The sequence below is a fragment of the Abramis brama genome, assembly GCF_963993115.1.
Source record: "Abramis brama genome assembly, chromosome: 14".
NCBI lineage: Eukaryota > Metazoa > Chordata > Actinopteri > Cypriniformes > Leuciscidae > Abramis > Abramis brama.
In genome coordinates this window covers 32,858,757-32,884,577 of record NC_139976.1, presented here as the reverse complement: position 1 = coordinate 32,884,577, position 25,821 = coordinate 32,858,757, and the positions used below count along the sequence as shown (strand labels likewise).

General features: G+C 36.7%; 2 protein-coding genes across 3 annotated transcripts in view; both read left to right on the top strand.

Moving 5' to 3' along the window:
- The window catches only part of sgms1b (sphingomyelin synthase 1b), a 36,071-nt gene extending 24,333 nt beyond the window's left edge, over positions 1 to 11,738 (top strand). Inside the window, exons 1-6 of one of the 2 annotated variants that reach the window (XM_084134318.1) lie at positions 4,024 to 4,265; positions 5,061 to 5,860; positions 6,591 to 6,708; positions 8,820 to 8,973; positions 10,234 to 10,400; positions 10,488 to 11,738. In XM_084134318.1, coding sequence (XP_083990444.1) covers positions 5,247 to 5,860; positions 6,591 to 6,708; positions 8,820 to 8,973; positions 10,234 to 10,400; positions 10,488 to 10,661 — 1,227 coding nt within the window. In that variant the 5' untranslated portion in view covers positions 4,024 to 4,265; positions 5,061 to 5,246 and the 3' untranslated portion in view covers positions 10,662 to 11,738. Of the gene's footprint in view, positions 1 to 4,023; positions 4,266 to 5,060; positions 5,861 to 6,590; positions 6,709 to 8,819; positions 8,974 to 10,233; positions 10,401 to 10,487 lie in introns of those variants that run through there. The other variant, XM_084134317.1, reaches the window with a different exon arrangement.
- Positions 11,739 to 13,661: 1,923 nt separating this feature from the next.
- Positions 13,662 to 24,920, top strand: asah2 (N-acylsphingosine amidohydrolase 2). Its single transcript, XM_084135729.1, has 21 exons — positions 13,662 to 13,756; positions 14,520 to 14,655; positions 15,061 to 15,173; positions 15,438 to 15,581; positions 16,921 to 17,097; positions 17,220 to 17,347; positions 18,287 to 18,364; positions 19,008 to 19,128; positions 19,475 to 19,600; positions 19,851 to 19,937; positions 20,025 to 20,129; positions 21,013 to 21,094; positions 21,221 to 21,336; positions 21,551 to 21,645; positions 21,750 to 21,789; positions 22,457 to 22,555; positions 22,684 to 22,779; positions 22,877 to 23,029; positions 23,426 to 23,482; positions 23,580 to 23,668; positions 24,238 to 24,920. The coding sequence occupies exons 2-21, from the start codon at positions 14,526 to 14,528 to the stop codon at positions 24,434 to 24,436; spliced, it is 2,235 nt and encodes a 744-aa protein (XP_083991855.1). The 5' UTR covers positions 13,662 to 13,756; positions 14,520 to 14,525; the 3' UTR covers positions 24,437 to 24,920.
- Positions 24,921 to 25,821: the final 901 nt, after the last annotated feature.

Here is a 25,821-nt window from a genome sequence, read left to right as displayed (position 1 = left end):
CACTCGTTTGACTTGCGCCTGGCGCTGAGGTGAAGTTGGAGTGTGCGTCTGAAAGTCTCACGTTTTTTGTGGTCTTAAAGAGACGGTTCAGCGTTTTAAAAAACACAATTTTTGTCAATAAAAAAAGGATATAAACAGCAGTTGTGAGAGGGGTGGCCAAAGGGGTGACCAAGCACGGCCACCCCTGGCCACCCCCTAGCTCCGCCACTGAATGCAGGTAGGGCTGGGCGATATATCGATATAAAAAATATATCGATATATTTTTGAAATGCGATATGGAAGCTAGTGCAAAAGAAACTACGAGCATGCAACGCCGTTACGCTGTAAATTACCCGAAATAAAAGTAATGCAGGGATGATTTTCATTCTATTCACCAGGAGCAGTTTCCGTGTTTCATTATCAGTTATTGTTAATATTGTGTATTCACCATCGTAACTGTCGTTTCCATATTAACCCCAAAATGCCACTATTTTTCTTTGTATTATTTTTTATATTTTTAAATGACTGTAGTGGCTCATACCAACATTGTATTAACAAAAACTAGTTTGGGACTGCTATTTAATAGCTTTAGCATAGGCCTAATGTTAATTTATTAGTACTAGTCTTTACTATTAGTCATATTCTTACAGTTTATGTTAAGTAAAGTTATACTATGGATACTATGTTTGTTTCTGGCTCGCGCACAGCCTTCACTCGGACACGCGCTTCAATCTGTTGTGGAGAGACTCTCTCTTCGTTCCGGTGAAATTACAAAACAAAATGCACACAAACGTGTTCCTGATATACAACCACTGAAAAACATAATCGGTTTTGATGAAAAAAAAAAAAAAAAAAACTATATGAGTGCGGATTAGAACCCCAAACCTCGGACAAGCTTGGCAAAAGTCCTACCCCTGGACCACTTAAATACACGCTTAAAATAGTCAGATCAACATATATTAGCCCTCATTTAATGACCACTTAAACCCAATCAATGTACTATTTAAATCGATTGCTGGACATCGTAATGTTATTGTACATCTGTTTTATGATTTAGCATTGTGTTACCCCCCCCACCCTGTCCCACCCACTTTTTAAAACAAAGTTACGCCGCTGGTCTCAACTATGTAAAAAGTTAAAGGAATATGACTTGGCCTAAAAAAAAAAATTCAGTCAGAAGAATTTTTTTCACTTTAATCCCTGTGCTGCATGTTAACAACATGTAATATGCAAACAGACGTTGCGATAGTCTTTTCTTCCCTATTGTGACCGAGTGAAACTGCTTCTCAAACAAGAAAAACTGTAGCGTTTCAGTTTCATTTTGTCCCATCAGGAATTGATTGGATGGTTGTGGTTTGTTATTGCGGTGATAGCCTATGTGATTGACAGGTTGTCCCGCCCTCGTGCCAGTAAACGTCATCAGAGAAGAAAAGAGATGACGATCAACCAGTCGTGGCGATTTCTGTGGTCGTGGCTCCTAAACGGTGCTCTTACGTCGTACAGTGAGAGAGGTTCAAAGATGGCCGTTGTCATGGTCTTCAGTGGCGGAGCTAGGGGGTGGCCAGGGGTGGCCATGGCCACCCTAGGTCTAAGCTTGGCCACCCCTTTGGCCACCCCTCTCACAACTGCTGTTTCTGTCTCTTTTTTTATTGACAAAAATCGCGTTTTTTAAAACGCTGAACCGTCTCTTTAAGACCACAAAAAACGTGAGACTTTCAGACGCACATTCCAACTTCACCTCAGCGCCAGGCGCAAGTCAAACGAGTGCGGAAATGTGCAAGTGCTGAATGAGCTTCAGCAGAACATCAGACAGTGATATGCACATAGTAAATATAGAGTCAATCTCAACTGGTGGGTTGCAAGACCGTTTTGAGGAAGTCGAATAGTGTGCAGTCAACAACAAACTCTTCTTTTCTGATGCTACTGTACTTTTATTTTAGAAAATGTGTGTGAAAGCTTGTGACACTTCTGTCAGATGCTGAGAAAAGCGCGTTGTCCTTATTCAGTTGGCTATCTTCGGAAAGATGAGATGTTGTCAGGCCAAATGTCAGTAAAACTAACTAACTTTCCTGTCATACGGCTGACAGCCGTTGTACTGTGCTTGCGGTACGCACATCACGTGCAAATGCGGCGTGCTGTAGCCGTAGTTCTGTCGTCAATTAACTCATGTAAGAATCAAAAAGGCGATTTAAAGCTGTCAAAACTGCATGCATGTATTTGTTATACATGTGTCACATGTGTCTGGATTAAAATATTCTGCTATGTGAGATCACAATATAAGGCACAAATGGATATGTAATGTTTTAATGTCCAAATAAATGTGAGCACTGTGCATTTGTACTAGACGATAGGCATTCATTTTGCGTTAATTTGTAAAGGACAAACAAAAATGGATAATTTTTAAATCCATAAAATAACTTAATTTTACATTCTGGCAACATTACATTATGAAAAACATAACATTTTACATTATGTGCTGTTGACTTCCACCTTGTTCACATTCTTGCACATGGGGATTCAAAAGAGAACTTTTGTTTTCCTTTTTAATTTAGGTATGATAGAACTGTTGCAATTATTTATTTTGACAACTAATATAGAAAGTTAAACATTTTTTTTTGACAAACTTGGTTTAAGAGTTCATTGATTATATAAAACGCATTGAAGCTTCAATAATCTTTGGACTACATATTATCTGCATGTTATCTCATCCATGAAGATGCAACAATGTAGAACAAGCTATTAGAGATTTTGAGAACCAGAACCAAGCTGAGCAAGTTGAACTTTAGCTATAGTGTGTGCCCTTTTATTACTATTTAATTAATTTTAATATGAGGTGGTAGGTAATAATAAAAAAATATATAAAATTCACTCAGTATTCCATGATTCCTAATTCACTACCATCTCAATTACAATTAAGTACAAATTAACTTTATTCAGTTGTGTAGGCACTAAAACAGTCCAATACATTATAGTCAAATTATTTTTTATGATAAAATAATTAAGATTTCTGTGCCACCCCAGACTGGTTGCTGGCCCTTGCCTGGCCACCCCTATGAAAAAAATCCTGGCTCCGCCACTGATGGTCTTGCAGCCAAAGTTAGCCTAAGATCATTTTGAAGAAATTTTGCCTGATCATCTCCCAGTGTGTTTGCTGCTACGAACTACATGTGCTGACTAGCCAATAAAAATGCAACATGAAAGGCGTGTTGATCAATGCGACATGACGCTAAAACTTAAAACCACTTAACTTCAGCTCCATTTGCAAGATTGGCATGCCAAGTTGGCCTCTTTTCCCTAGCTATGACCGCGTCCATATTCTCCTCCTCTTTTTTTTTATTCCAGCGCACATAATAAAAACCACAATTGCAAAGTCCGATTCATCGTTCTCTATTTGTTTACCACTAGCGCATGCTGCTGATGTTTTATTCTTCTATACTATCTTGCGTGGCAGCCAACGATTCAAAAGATTTCATCATCGTACAGTCTACATACATGTCATAGTCGTACCCCAAGTTTATTAGATCCACGTCGTACAGTGTGATTTGTAATGATCTGATAGGATTGCCGAAATCGCACAGTCTGTAGCAGCCACAGAGCAAATCATTTTAAGAATAAATGAATAAAAATAAAAAAGTGCACTGATAAATTATTTATACTAAACACTGCTATATTCCATAAAAAATAAGAATTTACCATTTTTATATCATGGTGACTTTAATCTGTCAGTCTAATTATGTATCATTATTTTGTATTTGTCTTATATCATTACGTTATCATAATTTTTTTTTCTTTCTGTGAAGTCAGCCAACACATGCTGGAGTTTTGCTTCACCTACATTCTTTAGTATTGTTTATTGCTTGTATTTTTTCAATAGTTTTCTTTTAGTATAGGCTAATGAAAAGTTTCCACTCTGTTAGTTTCATTCACTAATGCAAGCCAGATGTTGTCCATGATGGATAGTTCCCTTCCCCCTACCGCTGTAATGTAAACAGTCCTGCCACACCCGTGGAAACACACTCGAGTCGAGAGCTCCTGAAATTCTTCAGTCAGACGATGCATGTGGTCCTGATCAGTGCGTTTCTGCTCCAGCTCTCAGCTGTTCTGAGAACTAAATGTGCTGCTTTTTGTAAATGCAAGAGGATTAAATATAGCAGGCGGTTGTAGCAGTTCACGGTTTGCTGTGTTGACTGCATGGCTCCAATGCCATGCAGTTTGGAAAAGTTTTGTTTAAGGAGTTTCTTCTCTTGACAGTAAATTATGCCGAACTCAGGAGGAAAATGAAACTTGTGAGTACAGTTACAAGGGATTTTTAACTGTTGCCACATTGCGTAACTCAATGGGTGTTGCTGCATTCTTGTAGCTGTGAATCTTGAATCATTTCATGCATTTGCTATCATGTAAAAACTAGTGAAAACACATTTGACTGAATTTATTTGTCATTCCAAAGATGCTTAAGGACCTAAAGGTTTGTTTTTAAAAGCTTGAAATGAGTTTTGTGCCTAAATATGAATAAAATGATGAATATAAACTTTAGAAAATACATTTCTTACAAAGCTACTGTTTATATATACAGCACTGTTGACAAAGCTAAAATAAAATATATCATTACATTTATTCATTGATACTTGTCATTTGTTTAATGTCTTGGTCACCATATATTTCCCATATTTCCATTCATGTTATTTTATACTTTTAATGACTTTAATATTATTCTAAAATGTGGAAAATTAGTTTGAAAAAGTATTTGTGTCCGGTCCTTTTTACTGAATGTACGTTATTTTGGTATCATTGAGATATTATAGTTTATATAGTATTTTTTATTTCAGTTTTAGAAACTTTAGTATATCAAGTTAAGCTAAAAAAAAGAGAAATATATCTTTGGCAACTAGCTGAAATAAGTTGTTATCAGTTAACATTAACTATATTTCAAATAACATAAAGGTTTTTATGGTTTTAGTGTTTTATTTAACTATATTAACCCTTGGGTGAAGCGTATTAGAAAATGTTGGGCAAAAAGATGCTTTGTATGTCTGTGTTTTTAGATGTCTGAACAAGTTTTCCTTTTGTCCTTTCTTTTACAGGACAGACGTTTATGAAGGGGTTGTAGGTGTGAGTCATATTTGGATTAAACTTCTGGAAGTTGTGAGCCAGACTTCCCCAGAGCCCTTCCCTTGTAATGAGCATGGTCGGAGAAGGACTTTGTGTTTCGTAGCAGTGTGTGCCTATGTCGGATTCTCCATTACGTTTCTACAGGCTCAAGGGCTGACATGAATAAAGTAGAGTCGTGGTCTGAGGAGGAGGTCTCGCTCTGGCTGACCGATCAGGGTTTGCAGGAATACTCTGAACCGTTGAGAAACTACGACGGACAGGCTTTATTGAATCTTACCACGGAGGACTTCAAGAGGGCATCCCTCTCCAGGGTCACGTCAGATGGTGGTCTTTTGCTCCTGGAAAAGATAGAGACTCTTAAGATCGAGCATCACATCGATGTTCACAAGAATGGACATGCCAATGGGCACATGGTGTTGAATCATAACGGGAATGCCGGGAGCACCGGAAAGGCTCTGCGGAATGGCGTGGTGAATGGCTTCCACAAGGAACTGGTGCAGATTCCCATACCAGAGCCAGCTTCTCCGCAGTTCCCTGCCGAATGGGGAAAGACCGCCGTGGCTCTTGTCTATGCCTTATGCTGCTTCGTCTTCACCACCGTCATTATTTCTGTGGTCCATGAACGTGTGCCTCCTAAGGAGGCAACTCCACCTCTCCCTGACAAGTTCTTTGACTTTTTTGACCGGGTGGAGTGGGCTTTCTCTGTATGCGAGATCAACGGGATGATTCTGGTGGTCTTGTGGATCATACAGTGGAGTCTCTTAGAACACAAGTGAGTTTTCTAAGTAGCACACATTGTGTATGTGTATTCTTTCATGAATAATGTCACAAAACCTGCCCCAGATTCAATAAAAATACATAAATTAAATTTGGCTTAAATACAGTGAAGATAATTTTCAGATTTTGACAATATTTATATGACAAGCACGCACAATTTTCTCTTAAATTAACATTAACATTAACATTAACAAAATAAATTCAATTATATTTCCTTCACCCCAAATTAAATTAGGATTTTTCTGACTATTTATATGACAATTAAATGCAATGTTCATTTAAATCAACATTACTGTAATTTTTTTCTTAATAAATTAAGTATTTCCTTCTGATTACTCTTATATGAATAATAATATAATAATAAAATAAAGGATAATAATTCGTAACAAGCACCATTTTCAAGGAGAGAAAATATTATTTGTTATATGTTACATATTTAAATATTATTTTACACAATTTTTACTTGCATGGTCATTAATGCAAGAACATATTATACTAATTACTCTAAAGCAAAAGAAAAAGTTGTATATTAATGAAATATTATTTAAATAATATTTAAATGACAGTTAAGCATAATTTTCCCTCAAGTTCTCATTACCATCATGCAAAAAAAGAAAGAAAAAAAGTTGATTATTATTTATTTATTTTTAAATGAATGAATTTCTGTAAAACAAAATCACTGTAGTTCACTAATATGAATATATCACCACATCTTCCTTCCGCAGATCAATTGTTGGTCGACGCTTCTGTTTCATAGTCGGGACGCTTTACCTCTACAGGTGCATCACCATGTACATTACTACTCTTCCTGTGCCTGGCATGCACTTCAAATGCTCTCCGAAGGTAACAACGAAATAATCTCACTTTCTTTTCCTTTTCTCATATTATTTGTTATGTTGTTTTAATAAACAACTTCATAATCAGCACAACTAACTTGCTAGGCATCCGCTACATGTCTCCCCCTCAATATAATATTCCATATAATGACAGAGAATTGTACATTTCAATACAATGCAAGAATATCTTAAATAAAAAGGTCCATGCTACTCATGCCTAATTTTCCAAGACTATATTCCAGCTTTAGTTTAATTTCAACCTGAAATTTAAGTCATTATTCATTGAAAATCTTGATGTCAGCAGTATTCACATAGTATAAGAACAGCTGTGAAAACATTAGACGAAACCAATAAAAGTATGTGTGTTTTCTTTGCTGTGTGCTGTGCTTCTTGTTGATGGGTATAATTATGTTATGAATTATTTTTTTTGATCCAGTGAATATTCTTGATGAGTTACACGAGTAAAAAAGACCATGTTATTTTCTTAGCTCTTGTAATGAACAATACGGTATGATGCTTCACTTGTAGGAAAGATTACAAAATGTTAGAATTTACTATTTAGTTTGTATGTATTTTCATCCCAGAACCTTTCAGTTCATTCTCTGTTACAGGATGGGTCAGTCTATGTTTTGAACAGTTGATGTAAAGAATTTGTGACTGTTCTATAAATGTCCTCAGAGCAGAGGTCATGAAGGGACACATTTCACACTGAACGGAGAAGCCGTTCATGGAAAATGTGAAGTATGCTATTTTCATCTGTTTTTTTTAATATTTTTAATATGCTCTGGGAACCCATTTATATTGAGGAAGACACAGGGGGATAGAGCATTGGAAATATGTTGATAGGATGTTGATACTTTTTTAATGTGTGAGAAGAACTAAAGTTTACTACATTTTTTTTTTTCATAGTGTGAATTGTATTGAATCCAATTAGGAATCCAGTTTTAGCACAAGCCATTGATCAATTAACTCTTTCCCTGCCATTGAGGGAAATTTCCGGCTTTCAGTGTTTTCACTGTTATACGGTAGGGGGCGCTATGACATCTTCTGAAAGAGTACTGAATCTCCTGATCAAAACACAGGCGAGAAAGAAGCAGAAACAAGCGATAGCATATGTAAAATAACGTGATCATCAACATTAAACGGCATATAAATCAAAACTGCCTAATGTTACTGAATGAAATGTCGACCCAGGACGAGCTATAGGACTGTGAAGCTTTGGGGGTGTTGATGGACTCGATCTTCTCCATCAACTTACTCAATCTACTTTTTGCTCAAAATGTTGCTTTTTTTAATAAAACACCCACATTCCAAATGTTGATTAAAAAAAATGTTGTTGTTTTGTTTTTTTGTTTTATTGTTTTTTTTAAGCAGAGGCTCTGTTCTTTCTTTTGATGTATTGCATGTTCATATATTCATACAACAAAATATTCTGGGGGCCATGAAAATATCAATCAAAAATGCTTGCGGTGGCTGGTAATTAAAAAAAAAAAAAAAACGGGGAAAGAGTTCAAATATGCAACGGTTTACATTTTTAAAGTTTATTTAAAGTGCAGCCTCACAAAGAGTTTTGGTGTAAAAACAAAAACAAAAAAACTTACATTTTCCCCACCAGTGGGCCTATTTCTGGACTTTATGAATCTTAAAGCAAAGACTGCACCCACCGGAACAATGAGCATTGTTATTGTGAAATGAAGTGATTGTGTGTTATTTTCATAGCTAGTGTTGCTATGCTGCCTGTCCACTGGTGATCCTTTTGCAACTGTGTGTGTGACTCAATGTCGCAGATGGGATGTCGTGAACACACACTAGCAACACAAGACAGGAAATCCACATCACGGGACGTGCAGGAAACATTTATTATCAAGCCCAGCAACTTGTTCACTCTCGTTAGAACCTGGTTTCCTGTTGCATTTGCTAAAAGAAAGCCTATAAACGCCAAGAACTTTGCTTTCTAGCCATTGTTGCTTTTATGTTGCGCCTCTAAGGGGTTATTGTTGTTTTGGACATGAACATGCCGAGTTTGTAGAAACTTGAAGGTCAAGTGGTGAATGAAAATAGATGAAAGAATTCTGGGAAAATAACATCATGCTAATGCTTGTTTGTTGTGTCTGGCAGCTGTATAGCGACTGGGAATCTCGGATACGGCGGGTGATGAAATTGATCGCAGGAGGGGGTCTGACCATCACAGGCTCCCATAACTTGTGTGGAGACTACTTGTACAGTGGCCATACTGTCATGCTCACCCTCACTTATCTCTTCATGAAGGAGTGTGAGTAGATGATTCGGGACAACACCGCCCCCTAGTGGACAGTTTAAGCGCAGGTTTTGATTATACAGTGGTACCATGCACACTTATACTCATGATAAATTTGATTTGAATATATCAATATGTGAAATTTAAAAGAACATGTAATCTGAGAATTACCAGTATTCCATTGAAATCAATGAATTTCTTTAAACATACATATTCTTTTCTGTTTAAATCTTTTTATTTGGCATTTAAGAAGAACATCATTTGTAATTATACTTTTTTTAAATGCAAACAAATGAAACACATCCTAACAAATATACATAGGGGTAATAATAATTTAACAGAAAAACTTTAAATAAATTTAAAAAAGTTAGAAAAAAAAAAAAACTAACCAGACAGAAAACACATCTACCACCACCCAAAAATCAACCTAAAAGTGCAATCCAGTGGTAAAAGCGGGTAATGAAGGCATGATAAACATATTAATCAAGCTTGCAGAAAAGAAATAAAAGGGGACCAAACTTTTTCAAATAACAAAATCTTGTCTTTTAGGGTGTACCCAATTCAGAGATTAACCCATATGAAACAAACCAATGTCTCAAAAATTCTTCAGAATCTACAAATATATTTAATATAGGATCTGGTTCAAAACGCATATCCAAAGTATCTGAAAAAATCTGGAAAATTTGTTCCAAAAACGAAACATACATATTCTTTTACTAACAAAACAACATCAATATTACTCTAAGATAATTTTAAACAAAAAATATAGCCTTTTCATTGTACTTGTATAAACTTTCACTTTAAGGTGAAAATGATTATGCATTTTTTCATGCTGCAATGGTTCATCAGTAGGCATTCATATGCATGTTTATCAACTATATTCAGTCCCAAAACTGTGTGTGAAATATGGAAAAGAGGCTGGGTCCAAATGGATCCACACAAAAGGTGTAAAAATGGTTAAATCTCTTTAAAAAGCCTTTTAAACAATCTAAAATTTAAATTATGCTACAAATTATTATTATTATTTTTTTTACACAAACTATGTATCTCTTTTGGGTCAAAATGGACCCAAAATGCATTAGGAATGAATCAGTATCAGTATTTAAAATGTAGACGACATTGTGTTGTGACACTGTGGTCGTCAAACGTCAGTGGATCATGTTGATAGTTAATGTGATAAATTACACCTTTGGTTATTTAATTCTTCACTTTACTGGAGGACTAAAAAAAATAATTCTCTATTATAACACCCCCTAACTTTCTCGCACCTCACAGATTCTCCTAGAAGGTTCTGGTGGTACCACTGGGGCTGCTGGGCGTTGTGTGCAATAGGAGTGTTCTGCATTCTTCTTGCTCATGACCACTACACGATTGATGTTGTCGTGGCCTACTTCATCACCACACGGCTCTTCTGGTGGTATCACACAATGGCTAACCAACAAGTGCGTTTGTCTGTTTCGACGTCGTCAACGTTTCCATTCAGAGCCCTATATTGTATTTTAACCTCTAACCATCTGCATCTGTTTTAGGCTCTCAAAGAGACATCCCAGACCAACTTTTTCACCCATGTGTGGTGGTACAGATTTTTCCAGTACCTGGAAAACAATGTTCCTGCCATCGTCCCCCGCAGCTTCCAGAAGCCCTTCTCGTGGCGATCGCTGCAGTGGGGTCACGTGAAGTACACACGGATAGATTCAGACTGACGGACGTGCGATTTTTGGAAGTTGTTCTCCAAAACATGTGCCCAAAGTGCCGGAACAAGCCTGACATTGTAGCCAATCCCTTTAACTAACAGACTAGTCATCCAAAGCTTCTCAATCCTTTGTGACGTTCTCACAGGATTGATTTTTGGATGTAAAACTTATCACGTATGGGGCTAAGAACAATGGAGAAGAAACCATGGTCAGGGAAAAGCAAGTGGCTTGCGATGGCCTGTAATATCATCTTACATCAATAAAAAATGAGCAAGGAAGCTAAATGATAAGTTATTTATTTTCCCGAATAACTTGACAGTGTCCCCCTGTTTACAGGCACAAAGCCATTTTCTCAAGATATTTTTGTTAACTCAAGCAATTTATTGACACAGTAAATATTGCAAGTCTGAGCAACATAAATCATTTTTGTACAGCCTTACATTTTTCTAGTCGTTTGCTAAACAACATGTGCTGTCAGAGAAGGTTTATATGAATATAATTTGTATTTTTTCAACTAATTCTTTGTGGGTTTTTTTATATTGTTTGGATAATCTAATGCTCCTCCTCAGTGCCTTAATAGTTCAGAGGGAATGTTGTTCTGGCCGTCAACTGCAATGTATTTATGTTCATTCAAAGACAATTTCAGTGTTTTGGACTATATTCAGGGTGGTCGTGCTGTAACCACCCTTTGCGAACCACATATGCTTGAAACAGAACTCACCTCGTCACCCGAATGTAACAATCCTGCTCGGTTTGAGAGAGTATTTCCATGACGGTGTCAGCAAAGTTAATTTGGTTGTCCATAATAATTTCTCTGATGTTGTTTTTGGAAAGTATTTATTAATGTCTTCGTATAATATTTTGTCAGACAGCTGGTGCTTTATTGCTCTTACTGAACTCCATCTCTCTGGAGGTTGTTCTGGGTTTGAATGACAAGAACGATGTGACCCGATCCATCCTTTCCGAAAGCCAGAACAAATGTTCTGTCCCATTGACCACCCTGTTCAACAAGCTGCTATTGTGATGTAATAGTAGGAGATGTTCGTCCATTGACAAACAAATAAATTACAAATATTAGCACAATAACTGCTTTGTATGATTATTTTATTTTTATTTTTGTGACTGTGTGAATATATAGACAGAATTGTCGAAATCATCAATGTGTCTCATGATCTTCAACTTTAATTTAAAGGATTATGCTTAAATGCTTAAAATTAGTTTGGTAGAAAAATATAAGTTGTTCCTTGGAATGGGACACTCAAAAATAAAACTTAAAGGGGTCCTATTATGCCCTTTTACGAATTTTTGTTTTTGGGGTGTACTAGAATATGTTTTCATGCTTGATTGTTCAAATACGCATTATTTTTCACATATTTTACATTATTACAGCTCCTCTCTCCCCAGTCTGCGTCCTTTTCAATGAAGCCCCTCCTTCCGAAATACGAAATGTGCCGTGATTTATTTAGCCTGCCCAGTGTGTTGTGTTCGGGAAATGTCACGCCCCTTCATAACCGCGGCGCGAGCTCTACTCCAATGTAGATATTAACCATGGCATCAATTTCAAACCATTTCGAGCCCGATTCAGACCCTGACAATGTTAACGAACAGGAGGATTGTGTTGAACGGATTTCAAGCAAGGATTTCACAGGATGTTTCAGAATGGTATGTTTTTTTGTAATTTTCTTATAGATACGAACTATGGTAATACAAGCAGTAATCGATCACAAAATCATGGATAATTTTCCTAAGGGGTGGTGAATAGTCTTAAAAAGCAAGAGCTTACAAAAGCTACATTAAACACTCCATCAATACTGTAATGTTAGTTATCAGGTGAGTGGACATCATGTTTACATCATAGCTATCATAGCATCTACATAAAACTTGTAACTGGAACTGTTAATAGAAAATACAACTACAAATAATAAGACATACTTAAAAGTTGTGATCCATAAACAACAGATTGTCCCGTCAAAATGGGAATGACTCTGTCTTTCAGGAGAAGCTTTTGTGCATATAGCCTGCATTGTACTCTCTACTGAAAGCTGTTCTCCATAAAATGTGCAGTGCACAGACAAAAGTTGAGGCTATAATGTTCAGGAACAGTGTTACAAATAAGTTTTAACCTCTCTAAGTTCATCAGCCTTAGGAAATAGTTTTTCCGGGGTGTAAAAAACAGCGACAACAACTGTTCCTCTTCTCTAAAGCAGCCCAACATGACCTCACCCCCTTTGTTGCGTGTCACCAGGGCCAGGGTTTATGTAAATTTTAGGGTTTGTGATGTCACCAACCCAGGAAGAAACTCACTGTAGTCCTTAAATATCGATATCTGTAAAATAAAATATCTGTCACGGTTTGGGGTTGAGGAGATGAGGCGAGGACTCAAACGGAGAAGAAATAAAGGCTTTTATTAAGCAAAAAATAAAACACAATACAAACAAAACTACCCCGAGGGGGATGACTTGACTACAGGAAGAACACACAAGGGTAAACATATGACAACGAACCAGCACAAGACTGCAAACACAGGGAGAGCAAACAAAGCAGGTACCGAGGAAGGACAGGTGGGGCAAATTAATCAATAATCAGGTAACAATGTGGGTGGGGTTAGACAATCAACAGGACAACACATGACACAAGGAAACACATGACAAGCCATGTGCTCACACCAAACATGACAAAAACACACATGGTAAAAAAAATCCCTTTATTTATTCACCAGTTTATTTATAATTCGGCACATTTGGCACTTTGCAAATGTTAATTTTGGACACATGGCATACAAAAAATTATTTAATGTGCAGTGTTAGCATAAATGAACTACACTATTTTTTTGTGACATTTATCATTAACTGACAAATTCCCTCTGTAGTTAAAATTAACATCTTGATGTTATTTGTTATCTCAAGAGTTATGCAACTAATCTAATCTAATCTGAGAGTTTGGTTTCACACTGTCAACATTAAATACGGCTATAAACCAGAGAATACCACCTTTGTCCTTGCGCTATATACACTATAAGTGTGCACTTTTCCCACACTGGATTCATTTGTTTCTTCTGCACAAAATCTACACCATTTACTGAGCTTGCACCAAAAGTAACACATGTAAGTAGTTTTCCACATATTATATAGTAATGATTTGATAATGTATAATGCTTGTACTGGAATTTTGCTGGGATGAATTTGGATGCCTGTGTGTGTATATATACTGTATATATGTGTGTGTGTTATGAATGGTTATTAACTTGAGTGTTATCATTGATAATAACAAGAAATGCTACATGACCACTAAACTGACCACTGATTTCAACAAAATTCCATGAAACGAAATTCAGCTTTGCCATCACAGGAATAAATTACGTTTTTAAAATGTATTTAAATAGAAAACAGTTATATTAAAAGGTAAAAAAAAAAAAAATAATAATTCAAAATGCATATGGTATTTTTGATCAAATAAATTGGTGGTCAAAAGAGACACAAAAACAATCTTACCAACTTCACTTTTGAATGGTAGTGTGTCTACATTTAGCAACACATACGGATTTGTGTTTCAAACACTGTGGATTGTATATGGATTAATGTTTCAGTTGTTGTACATGTAGCATTGTTTTGACACATAGTATGTTTCTATTTTGGATTACACTTTACTCTAAGGTGTCCTTGTTAAGGTGTAATTATACATGTAATTAACTAATGTACTTACTATAGGTTTAGGAATAGGTTTTGGTTTAGGGTTAGTTGCATGTAACTATGCATAATTTTAATTTATAGTTATTTCTATCGTAACTACATGTAACAAGGACGGTGTAAAATAAAGTGTTACCATATTTTGTATATTGCCTGACAAGTATATGTTCTGTATGTTCAGTGAAGGATGGCACGGAAGACTGTGGGCTGTCGTCTCAATGGTCTGGAGATCTCGCTCATAGTTCTCTTCCTTTTGATGACAGCAGTGTCAGTGGGGCTCATCACGGTCTTGGCCCTAAAATTGGATTCGGAAAAATGTAATTACATGTTTTAAAGTAATTCTTCTGAACCATACACTTAGTTTAATCACACTCTTAGAGAAAAGGTTCATTGTGGTTCTATATAGACCCCTAGGGTTCCTGACTCAAGTTTAAACAACCCTTCATGCCAAAAAGATTCTAAGGAGAAATGTCTTAATTCAGTTGATCCCACAATGGGAACTTCTTAAAGGTTCTATATATGAAGTGCCTGACAGAACCCTTTAAGGTTCTATATAGAATTAAATTATATATCATAGACCAAAATGTATTTTTCTTGAGCAATATTTTTTGTCGGAGAGTGCATAAAATATAAGCAAGCGCTAGTGATCTCAGATTTGTCATTTTTTCATTCATAAGCTTATTGAAAAATCATATTGTGTCTGGTTTGAATGATTTGTGCAGCAGAAGATGTGACTCCAGAGGAACCGGCCGCCACAGTAAATCCTCAAGAGAACCCGTATCTGATCGGTGTGGGTCGTGCTGACTGTACAGGGCCTGTGGCGGATTTGCCTATGGTTAGTTTCATTTCTCTTAATTCTTTTATGCTCAGCTGATTACTTTATATTGATACTGATCATTTGATTTCACTCTGAAGAAAATCTATTGCCAGCTGTTCTGTTTGATTATTGGGGAGGCCTTTAAGGAAGTTGTTAGAGTCTGATAATGTTTATGACTGTAAATCCTCAGTCAATGTTTATGACTGTCCATTGATCAGATGTATAAGGGACAGATAAGGCCTTTGTGAATGCTGATGTTTTGTATTTTTCTCCTTGGGAAAGATGGGTTATGCCAGTACTGAGCAGACTGCGAGAGGGATCCACACACGTCTGTTCAGTAGAGCCTTCATTGTGGATGACGGCAGTAAAAGAGTGGTGTTCGTGACTGCGGACATCGGCATGGTCTCTCAGAGACTGAGGCTTGAGGTAGAGCACACTATACTGCCACATTCACTGGCATTATATGGGTTTGGTCTTCTGTATTCATGGTAAATGCGTACATATAAAGCAGTTCCGTTATGAAAAATTGCATATTGGTCAGTGATGATTTTTTTTTGGCTCTATTAAGTTATTAAAAAATGAAAAATGTCAAAATGAATTTTGATGAATTTAGCAGAATTTACTGTCAATTGCTCAATCAATTGCTAAGAAATTTCACAAATTAAAAAGAATATGGCATGAATGTGAAATTTTATATAGAAAAACTGAAAACGTATAAACACACACACACACACACACACACACACACAAACACACACACACACACACTATAATCAAGAAATATTGATTTATTATTACACTGAAAAAATCAAGCTTTTAATGTTGTTTATGTGTCTATGTGGTATTTTTAATACGCTTTACGACAAACCATGTGCAAATTCATAAGTCAACACCATTGCTGAGAATTTTTTCCTTAAAACTGCAGTGAACCAAAGACAGTCTCAAAAACACGGTTTGAAATCGCTGGTGTTTCTGACGTCACAAACTACCTTGTAACCAATCACGTCACCGTGCCGGCGGGCTCTAGCATATCATTAACAACGAACTAGCAGGGTAGTCACGAGAGTCACCCGTTATATCTTTCTGTTGATTAGAAAAATCAGGTAGATTTAGCAATATAGCGGGTGTATGATGTACATTACAATGTTATGATGAACTATATGCCTTTCTCCACTGATGTTCTATGATGTTCAAAACGTTTCTGCTGACTGTTAGAAGGCAGCGGTCTGACTCTGAGATGGCGAACGGGAACATGGTTCATGTAGCATTAGCAACACATTATTAGCTGTTTGATAACATAGTCAAGCAAAAGGCTAATCATATTAATTACCGTTATGTGTCCGACGTTGTAAAAAGCGATACCATTGTGCAGCGTTTACCTCAGTAAGTAGAGCTGGTGTGAGTGAGTGGAGGCGGGGCTAATTAGCATATTCCTAGATCCGCGTACACTTAATGAAGTAAGGGTGTAGAGTAACATTCAAGCTATTTTAAGGCATGAAGCATTTTCACAGGAAAAAAACTTATAAATATGTCATTTTGGTGATTAATGGATAAAATGATTGACTGCAGGTGGACTTCAGAAATATTTTTATCATTGTATTATTTATTCTCTTTTTACACCACTTGCCATTTTTGGAATCATTAAATCAAATGAATACAAGGATCTTCCATATCTAAGAATATGACTTGTGTGTTTCAAACTAGACTTTCTCCTTGTGTTCATCCCTGGCATCTGTTAATTTGTCATTTTTTCATACCATTTTAGGTTTTTCAAGAGCTAAAGGCGAAATATGGAGACCTGTACAGACAGGACAATGTGGTCATGAGTGGCACGCACACACATTCAGGCGTGGGTGGATATTTCCAGTACACTCTCTTTATGATCACCAGTAAAGGCTATATTAAGCCATCTATACAAGCCATCGTCAGTGGAATAGTCAGGGTATGCTTGTAGTCTCTCATTTGAAATACATTCCTGATATGTTAGCTATATAATGCTTACTCTTTAGCTCATGTAAATGCCTTCAACATGTCATTGATAATGATTTATGTCCTTTCTATCAGAGTATTGATATAGCTCATAGGAATTTGAGACCTGGGCGAATTTTCATAAATAAAGGACAACTAGTCGACAACAACTTGAACAGAAGCCCACATTCATACTTGAACAACCCTGAGGAGGAGAGAAACAGGTTTGTGTGTTTACTGATGTGCTCACATTGATCCAGCAGCAGTTTAAATGAGCTGAAATCCCTTTAGTGTCAGAAATTTACTTTTACTATTAATAATAATAATTACTTTCTCATTTTTAAGGTCTCATTTGTTAACATGTACTAACAATGAGCAATATATTCTCACAGTATTTATTAACAATTGTTAATGTTAGTTCACAGTGCATTAAATACTGGGATTAACTTAAAGGGATTGTTCACCCAAAAATGAAAATTCTGTCATCATTTACTCACCCTCAACCTGTATGATGACAGAATTTACATTTATGGGTCAACTATCCCTTTAAAAATCTATCAGTAAATTTTGAGATTACCTTTTAACTAAGATTAATAAACGCTGTAGAAGTTTGTGTTAACTAATGTAGTTTACTAATGTTAACAAATTAAATCTTACTGTAAAACACAAAATGAACAGATTGGACATGTTTTAATTTAAAACATGCTTTTTATGGACCCTTTTAACAGACTGTGATGACATTTACACAGTTATTAACATTGTAAATCTCGCAAAGTTTTTTATATTTAGATTTTTCAAAAAAGCACATTTATAATACTTTGTGTTTTCTTACCTTGGCATGACTTTTCAGAAAACTATTTAACAAAGCAATGTTATTGTGTGTGTTAAAACACATTATTATTATTATTATTATTATTATTATTAACATATTATTGTATGTTGGTATATTATTATCACATTAGCATTTTTGCAGTTTCATGAATTGTTTTGTGTCTCAAAATTATTTTACATTAAAATGTGTGACAGCTAGCCCCAGTCTTCCCTACTGTATTAACTTTTTTCATCAAAAAATACTTCATATTAGCTACACATTAAACAACACTCGCAACACAACACAGCTGAAAGTCACTACAAGTTCATTTATGACTCTGTTTCCAACCCAGATATGAATTCAACACAGACAAGCAGATTGTCATCATGAAATTCACAGATCTGGATGGGGATGGTATGGGGTTGCTCAGGTATTATACACCTTTTATCAAATGTATACCTCCAGACATGTTGGCGCACCCGCCATCTTGGAACAGTCAGGGTGTCTTCACTCACTGTAAGAATCAATGATGCCAAAACATTGCGTAGCTTCTGGTTGTGAAACCGCTGATATTTAAATTGGGATAACCTTAGGTGAGAATGTGTTGGTTTGTGTTTTATAGGTATTTACTAAATATTACAGATTTTTACTATGGTACTTTTTAATGTTTTTACTTTTAGGCTACTATAGTAACTTTTTAATGTTGTGTCAGCTGACACCTTGTAGTGTATTAGTTTTTGCAAAATCATCTGCTGAAGTCTATTGAAGATATAGATATTTATGCGTGCGTCTAACTACAATTGCTCTCAAATGTTTACGGACCGGCTTTGACTGTTCCAATATGGCGGATGGCTTGCATATAGCGGCCCAAATAAGCAGCTAATGAGGCTTCTATGAATGAATGAGTGTATATATATATATATATATATATATATATATATATATATATTATAAGAAAATCACAAGTTTCATTCCAAACAGAGTAGGATCTTATAATCTTCAAGGTTTTTGGCTTCTGCCAAATATACAAAATGCACTAATAATTACTGCATTGGCTATGCATCTGTCCTCAGCTGGTTTGCTGTCCATCCCGTCAGTATGAATAACACCAATCGCATGGTGAGCTCAGACAACCTTGGCTACGCCTCCTACGCCTTCGAGCAGGAGAAAAACATTGGCTTTCTTCCCGGTGAGGTAAAAGGTCAACCTTTTAATTACTCCTCCTTCCTCTGAGCTCCACCATCAAGGTTAATGGATTGTCTTTATTAGTTGTAGCCTAATCTACTTGAAGAGTACACAAGGACGTTTGCCACTCAATAAAGTCAATAGTTCCCTTGCTAATGCTGTAAACACGGAGGAAGTTTAATGACAATGGTTAATTAATGATGTTATTATCTGAGACAGTAAAAATCTGCCATGGAAATTAAATGGAAGATACTATTTCTGTTGTTTATGTTGGCAGTTATCTTTATTAGGCTTTTTGAGTTGTGGACAGTATGAACAGTGCAGCGCTAACGCCTCACGGTCTGTTTACCTCCAGGGTCCTTTTGTTGCCGGCTTTTCCTCCAGTAATCTTGGAGATTCATCTCCCAACATTCGCGGCCCCGTCTGCGTGAACACAGGCGAGAAGTGTGACTACCTTAACAGCTCCTGCCCTGTCGGTGGAGTGAGTTATTAATATACACATGCTGTACTGTATATCAACAGGGTTGTACCATCTATCTATCTATCTATCTATCTATCTATCTATCTATCTATCTATCTATCTATCTATCTATCTATCTATCTATCTATCTATCTATCTATCTATCTATCTGTCTGTCTACATAAAGAAGTATAACCTTGTATTTCAAAATAATTGTAGACACTTGGAAATATTCACTCACCAGTTCTAATTCACATGTGCCTTTCAATAGAAAAAAGCATGCGTAGCTTTTGGACCGGGAGAGGACATGTTTGAAAGCACCAGGATCATAGGAGAGAATATGTATAAAAAAGCAAAGGTGTGTGTCACTTGTCATATTGCTTGATCGTCATGAGTATCTGTGTGGCCTGAGTGTGCTTCTTCACCAAGTGTATTTGTTCTGCAGGAGCTGTACAGCAGTGCAAAGCAGGAGTTGCACGGGTCGGTTCACGGCGCACATCAGTGGGTCAACATGACCGATGAGACTGTCCCATTTAACTCCACTCATTCAGTGAGTACAGGGCTCCTGTGCCATTATTGCCTGGTTTTACAGGCGAGGCTTAAGCTAGTCCCAGACTAAAATACATGTTTGAGCTGTTTTAACTAAAAGCAACTTGTACTGAGATGTCTTAAAATATGTCAGTGCCATCTCAAAATGCACACCAGTAAAATATTTTTTTTTCTAAGGCATGTTTATAAAAGCTACTTAAATGTCTTAATTTAACTAATGCCTAATCCTGGCTTAGTCTAAGCCCTGTCTGTGAAACAATCTAATGTTACCATAATTTCCATGCAATTATACTAGGAGAGGATGTGACATAATGATAAAGCACTGTTTACATTGAACACACACAGGAATTGCATAAGTTGATCTACCTAAACAAGTATTACTACCTCAAAAGGACAATTTTATACAACTTCAGAATCACTCCATAATTCCTTTAAGTAAATCTGCTTTTAACCCTCCAAAACGTATTGCGTCATAGACTGAAATTGTAAGTGCATCACCAAAAACACAATTTTCCTTTGTTTTTCCAAACTAAAGGAAGAGTGAAAATGATGTTCTATATGGTTATCAGCTGATTGTCACAGATGCTATCTATAGACCTTTAAGGGATTGTTCACCCAAAAATGAAGATTCTGTCATCATTTACTCACCCTCAAGTTGATCCAAACCTGTATAAATCTCTTTCTTCTGCTGTACACAAAAGAAGATATTTTGAAGAATGTTGGTAACCGAACAGTTGATTGGCCCCATTGATTTCTATAGTATGGGGGGAAAAAATAATTGTGCATAAATGTGCACACCCCTGATCTTATACTTAGTTAAAGCACCCTTTGAGCCAGAGGCACACTGTACCAAAACGTCATGCTGACACAGTTTCTATCACCAGGGACGGACGTGTAAACCTGCTCTGGGACACAGTTTTGCCGCTGGTACAACCGATGGAGGAGGAGAATTCAACTTCATACAAGGTAAGGATATAAGCTATGAATGTCACAAGCAAATATAGCTATGTCACAAGCCTGGGAAATACTTTGACACTTCTTATTGTTGGTCACATATCTGATAATTATGGTTATGTTTCTTCTTGTGACCAGGGGATACAGATGGAGACCCCTTTTGGGATGGCATAAGAGATGCGCTTGTGGGACCCCCGTCTAATGAGTCCAAGGCTTGTCATTGGCCTAAACCAATCCTCTTCAGCACCGGGGAGGTATGAGGACAAGTAGAGCTCATAAATAAACAGACTAACAAAATCTAATGTACAATACGGTATCTTTTGTTATTATTAGCATAAGATAACAATGTGCCAATCACTCCAGAATTGGCACTTTTTACACGAGAGATGGGTAATGGAAAGTACTCATAAGACATGTTTAAATGTTTTCTTTGTTTTGAAATGATAACAGATTTCTGTTTTCATGCAGATGGACTCACCCCTCCCATGGCATCCAGCCATTGTGGACGTTCAGATCATCACTATTGGCTCTTTAGCCATAGTTGCAGTCCCTGGAGAATTCACGTGAGTTCTGTTGATTCGCAAAAGCAGCAGCTGTGTTAATATAGGAAAAAGTGTCTCCACAACCAGCCAATATTGTTCAACTCAAGTTGTCTTCAATGTTCTAGTACCATGTCAGGGAGAAGGATACGGGAGGCAGTCAAAAAGGTGAGAACAGATTTTTTTTTTTTTATGTTTTTGAAAGAGGTCTCTTATGCTCAAAAAGGCTGCATTTGTTTAATAAAAAATAAAAATAAAAAAACATTGTGAAATTTATCCTTGCAATTGAAAATCACCAGCATTACTCCAGTTCACGTCACATGACCCTTCAGAAATCATTCTCATATGCTGATTTGCTGCCCAGTTATTAATAATGGTTATCAATGTTGAAAAATGTTTTTGCTTCATTTTTGTGGTAAGCGTGATATATGTTTTTTAAGGATTATTTGATGAATAGAAAGTTCAATGAACAGCATTTACTTAAAATATAAATCTTTTGTAACATTACAAATGTCTTTACTGTAAATTTGATGCATCCTTCCTGAATAATCTTTTATTTAACATTTAAAAAAAAAATCTTACTAACCCCAAACTTTTGAGTAGTATTGTATCACAATTTCCACAAAAATATTAAGCTGTGAAAATGTAGTCATTTTCAACAACACAAAGATAAAACAACAATCTCATTAATCTCTTTTCATATCTTCAATATCTTCAATATTTAGTGGAATCAAACCTGCCACAACAGGTTGACACAACATTTATGAATCCGAATTTGAAGTAGATTCTTCAAAAAATCTTTTTTTTTTTCTTCTGTATCACATGGTTTTCAAAGGAGTTGGAGGTGCAAGCGTCTTTCACTAATGCAGAGGTGGTTGTCGCTGGTCTCTGCAACACCTACACCCACTACATCACTACATACGAAGAGTATCAGGTATATATGCTAGTTTTAGTTGACCACCGTAATAGTCGTGGTAGGTTCAAGAACATGTCAAAACGAGATGACAGACACGATGTGTTATTTGGTCTGGCTTTTCAAATGGTTTTCTTCTACTCTCACAGATCCAGCGATATGAGGGTGCATCCACCATTTTTGGCCCTCACACTCTCTCGGCTTATATCCAGCGCTACAGAGGACTTGCCAAAGCTATTGCTCATGTAACTCTCCATTTTTCATTGCCTTGCAGTCATTTTGTAACTTTTTAATGAACTGAAATGATCTGTCTGATCTCACGAATGAACTAATCTTCCACAGGGAACAATAGGAGAATTGCCTAAGGGTCCCGAACCACCTTTCTTTGATGAAGACACACTTTTTAATCAAGTGAAGGACCCCGTGGCAGATGTAGCACCAGATAACACCACCTTTGGTGACGTCTTACAGCAGGTTAACCCTGTCTATAAAGTGGTAGGTCAATAATTGTGATGTACATGCAGTAAACGTTCAATTACATATACCGTTGCTCGATGGAATTTTGTGGGCGAAATCCAGTCATTTCAATAGGAATCTGTGAGTTTCCCATGAGGGCGAATGAGTTCCCTTACGCAAATTTCGCTCATGTTCAAGTTGGTCGTGCGAATTCACTGCGCTGACCAACAAAAGCTGCTTGTTTTGAAAGTAACTGTCGGGCAGTGAATCAAACATCACTATTAACAGTGGACATTTTTGCCAGCAAAATTTCACTGAAATATCACTAATGTAGCATTTTATTGAAACGAGTAAACTTGTGAATGCTAAGCTTGCAACATACTTAAGCTTGCTATTATAAATTGACACGATTTATGTGATTTATTTATTCTAAAGGGAGAAATCGCATCTGTCACATTTGTTGCTGGAAACCCGAGAAACTCTGGAGATATTGTGAGTACTTTAGTAGCAGTAACCGTATAGTAATATTTTGCAAAACATGCTCTTTTATGCATTAGATATGACTAATCTGTGGTGATTGTGATATCAGAGAGATAAGACACTGGTTACAGTGGAGAGGTTTCACAACAACACCAACACATGGGAAATAGTTCACACGGATGCATCATGGGAAACAAGGTAATGTTCTGTCTACATACTGTATACAGTATAGGCTCAAGTTTTGTTTTTTTAATGTTCTCTGTGCTAATGTTTATATAATATCGATTTGTATATACTTTTACTTTGAGCTTGTGTTAATGAAGCCATCTTAAAGCTGACAGTATCTCTGTCCCCCGATAAGGCAAACGCTGAGTCAAGGTCTTATCACATTATATAGCCATTAACCATTCCTCAGGCCAAAATCCATGTAAGATCCTAAATGAATTGTAGATTAGACAGTCTGTACATGTATACTGACTGTACAGACAAAAATTTTGTCCTAACCATATCCATGTAATAAAATTAATGTACAATATTACAATAAATGTAATCAATTCAGAATCATTCTCTCGGTTTAGTGATTCCCTTGTTATTTTTAATCAGGCTACTTGTCCAGTCAGGCAAGTAAAATTCTCTTTTACTTGTCCCTTCAAAAAATCCACTTGTCCCGGACAAGCGGACAAGTGTTAATGTCGAGCCTTGCATATGGCCTGCTATGATATAGGAGTAAAGATTCTGACTTATTTTGTGTATGTGTGTGTAACCAGGTTTCACTGGATTAAAGGAATTGCCGGCCGGAGTCGGTCAGAAGTGGAGTGGCACATCCCGCTCACGGCGCAGACAGGAACCTACCGGATTCAACACTTTGGACATTACAGACAATCCAAGGATAACAACACCATCATCATGCCATACGTGGGCGCTTCTGATGCTTTCAAAGTCACCAAAAGTTTTTACTACTTTTGATCAGTCAGTGTATCACTGAGGAAGAACATTATATGCTGTAGAACATTAGCTGTTCAGTGCTCAGTTAACAGCATCAATCTGTAAACTAATGTTGTTGTCTAAGGTAAACAGGCAACAATAGTATACGTCAAATGCACAAACATTGACCTTTCTGTCTTTTTATATTTCTAAGGTGAAATAGTTGTTTGGTAAAGTAGCCTATATCGATCTGTTCCAGTCCTAGCTTCTGACTGGTCTCTGCTGCTAAAATAGACACTATACAATATTCACAATTAACAGTTAAAGTTTGGTAGGTATGTCTTCTGAATGTATTTAATAAAATCATGTAGGCTTATTAATTTGAATTTGTGTCCCATTGTTTTGTCAAGTCAAGTCATCTTTATTTATATAGTGCTTTGTAGATTACAGATTGTTTCAAAGCAGCTTTACAATGATAATAGGAAAATAATGCAATAAAGGTTTTTTGGCTGTACAGCAGCTCTTGAAGAAAATAGTGTCATCATCCAGCTTGAGTCATTTCAGTGTTGATTCATTTTTGTTGTAAAAAAGTTATTAATTCAGTTTATTTATCTATATAGCAGCTCTGGAGAAAAAAAGTGATGTCATCATCCAGCTCAGTTCAGTTCTCATACAATGGTGTCAATGCAGGCAGATCAATAATATTGTTGAATATTAAGTGTCCCCAACTAAGCAAGCCAGAGGCGACAGTGGCAAGGAACCCAAACTCTATCAGGTGACAGAATGGAGAAAAAAAAACCTTGGGAGAAACCAGGCGCAGTCGGGGGGCCAGTTCTCCTCTAGCCAAAAAAGTTTAGTAAAAGTTGCAAGCACCTTGCGAGTGGAAGAACAAAATGGCTCAATAGAACAAAAATGTGTTCTGAAGAATAATCAGTCATAATAATAGCTAGACTGGGTAAACCAAGCCTGATCTGCCAGCGATTTGATTTCGCCCTGCAGCTCAGGCTGGAAACCTGTACATTCTTCTATCCTGCTTCCGTTACAAATTTGCAGGGAACAATCACAAACTGGCTTATCCACATTGGCGGGTTTAATCCAATCCAATTCCTTTTAACCTCTCGACGATCCAATTGCGTAAAGAGTCATTTGAACTATGCCCGTTGATCACGCCTCTTGTGCAGTAGAAAATGCAGAGCAAACTCCCCAGACTAATGTTCAATCTTAAAAGATTGAGCTTGGTCTGGTGATAGCCAGACTAAATAATAGCCTAATATCATTAAGTCTTATGGGTTTGTTTGGAATGACATGGGGTCATGACATGACGTCGGTTTAGTACCTATGATCACGCACGTGAACTCGACAATCGACTACTGTGGACTTCGACCGAAAACAGGATGTAAATACAGGTATGTGCGCTGGCTGAATAA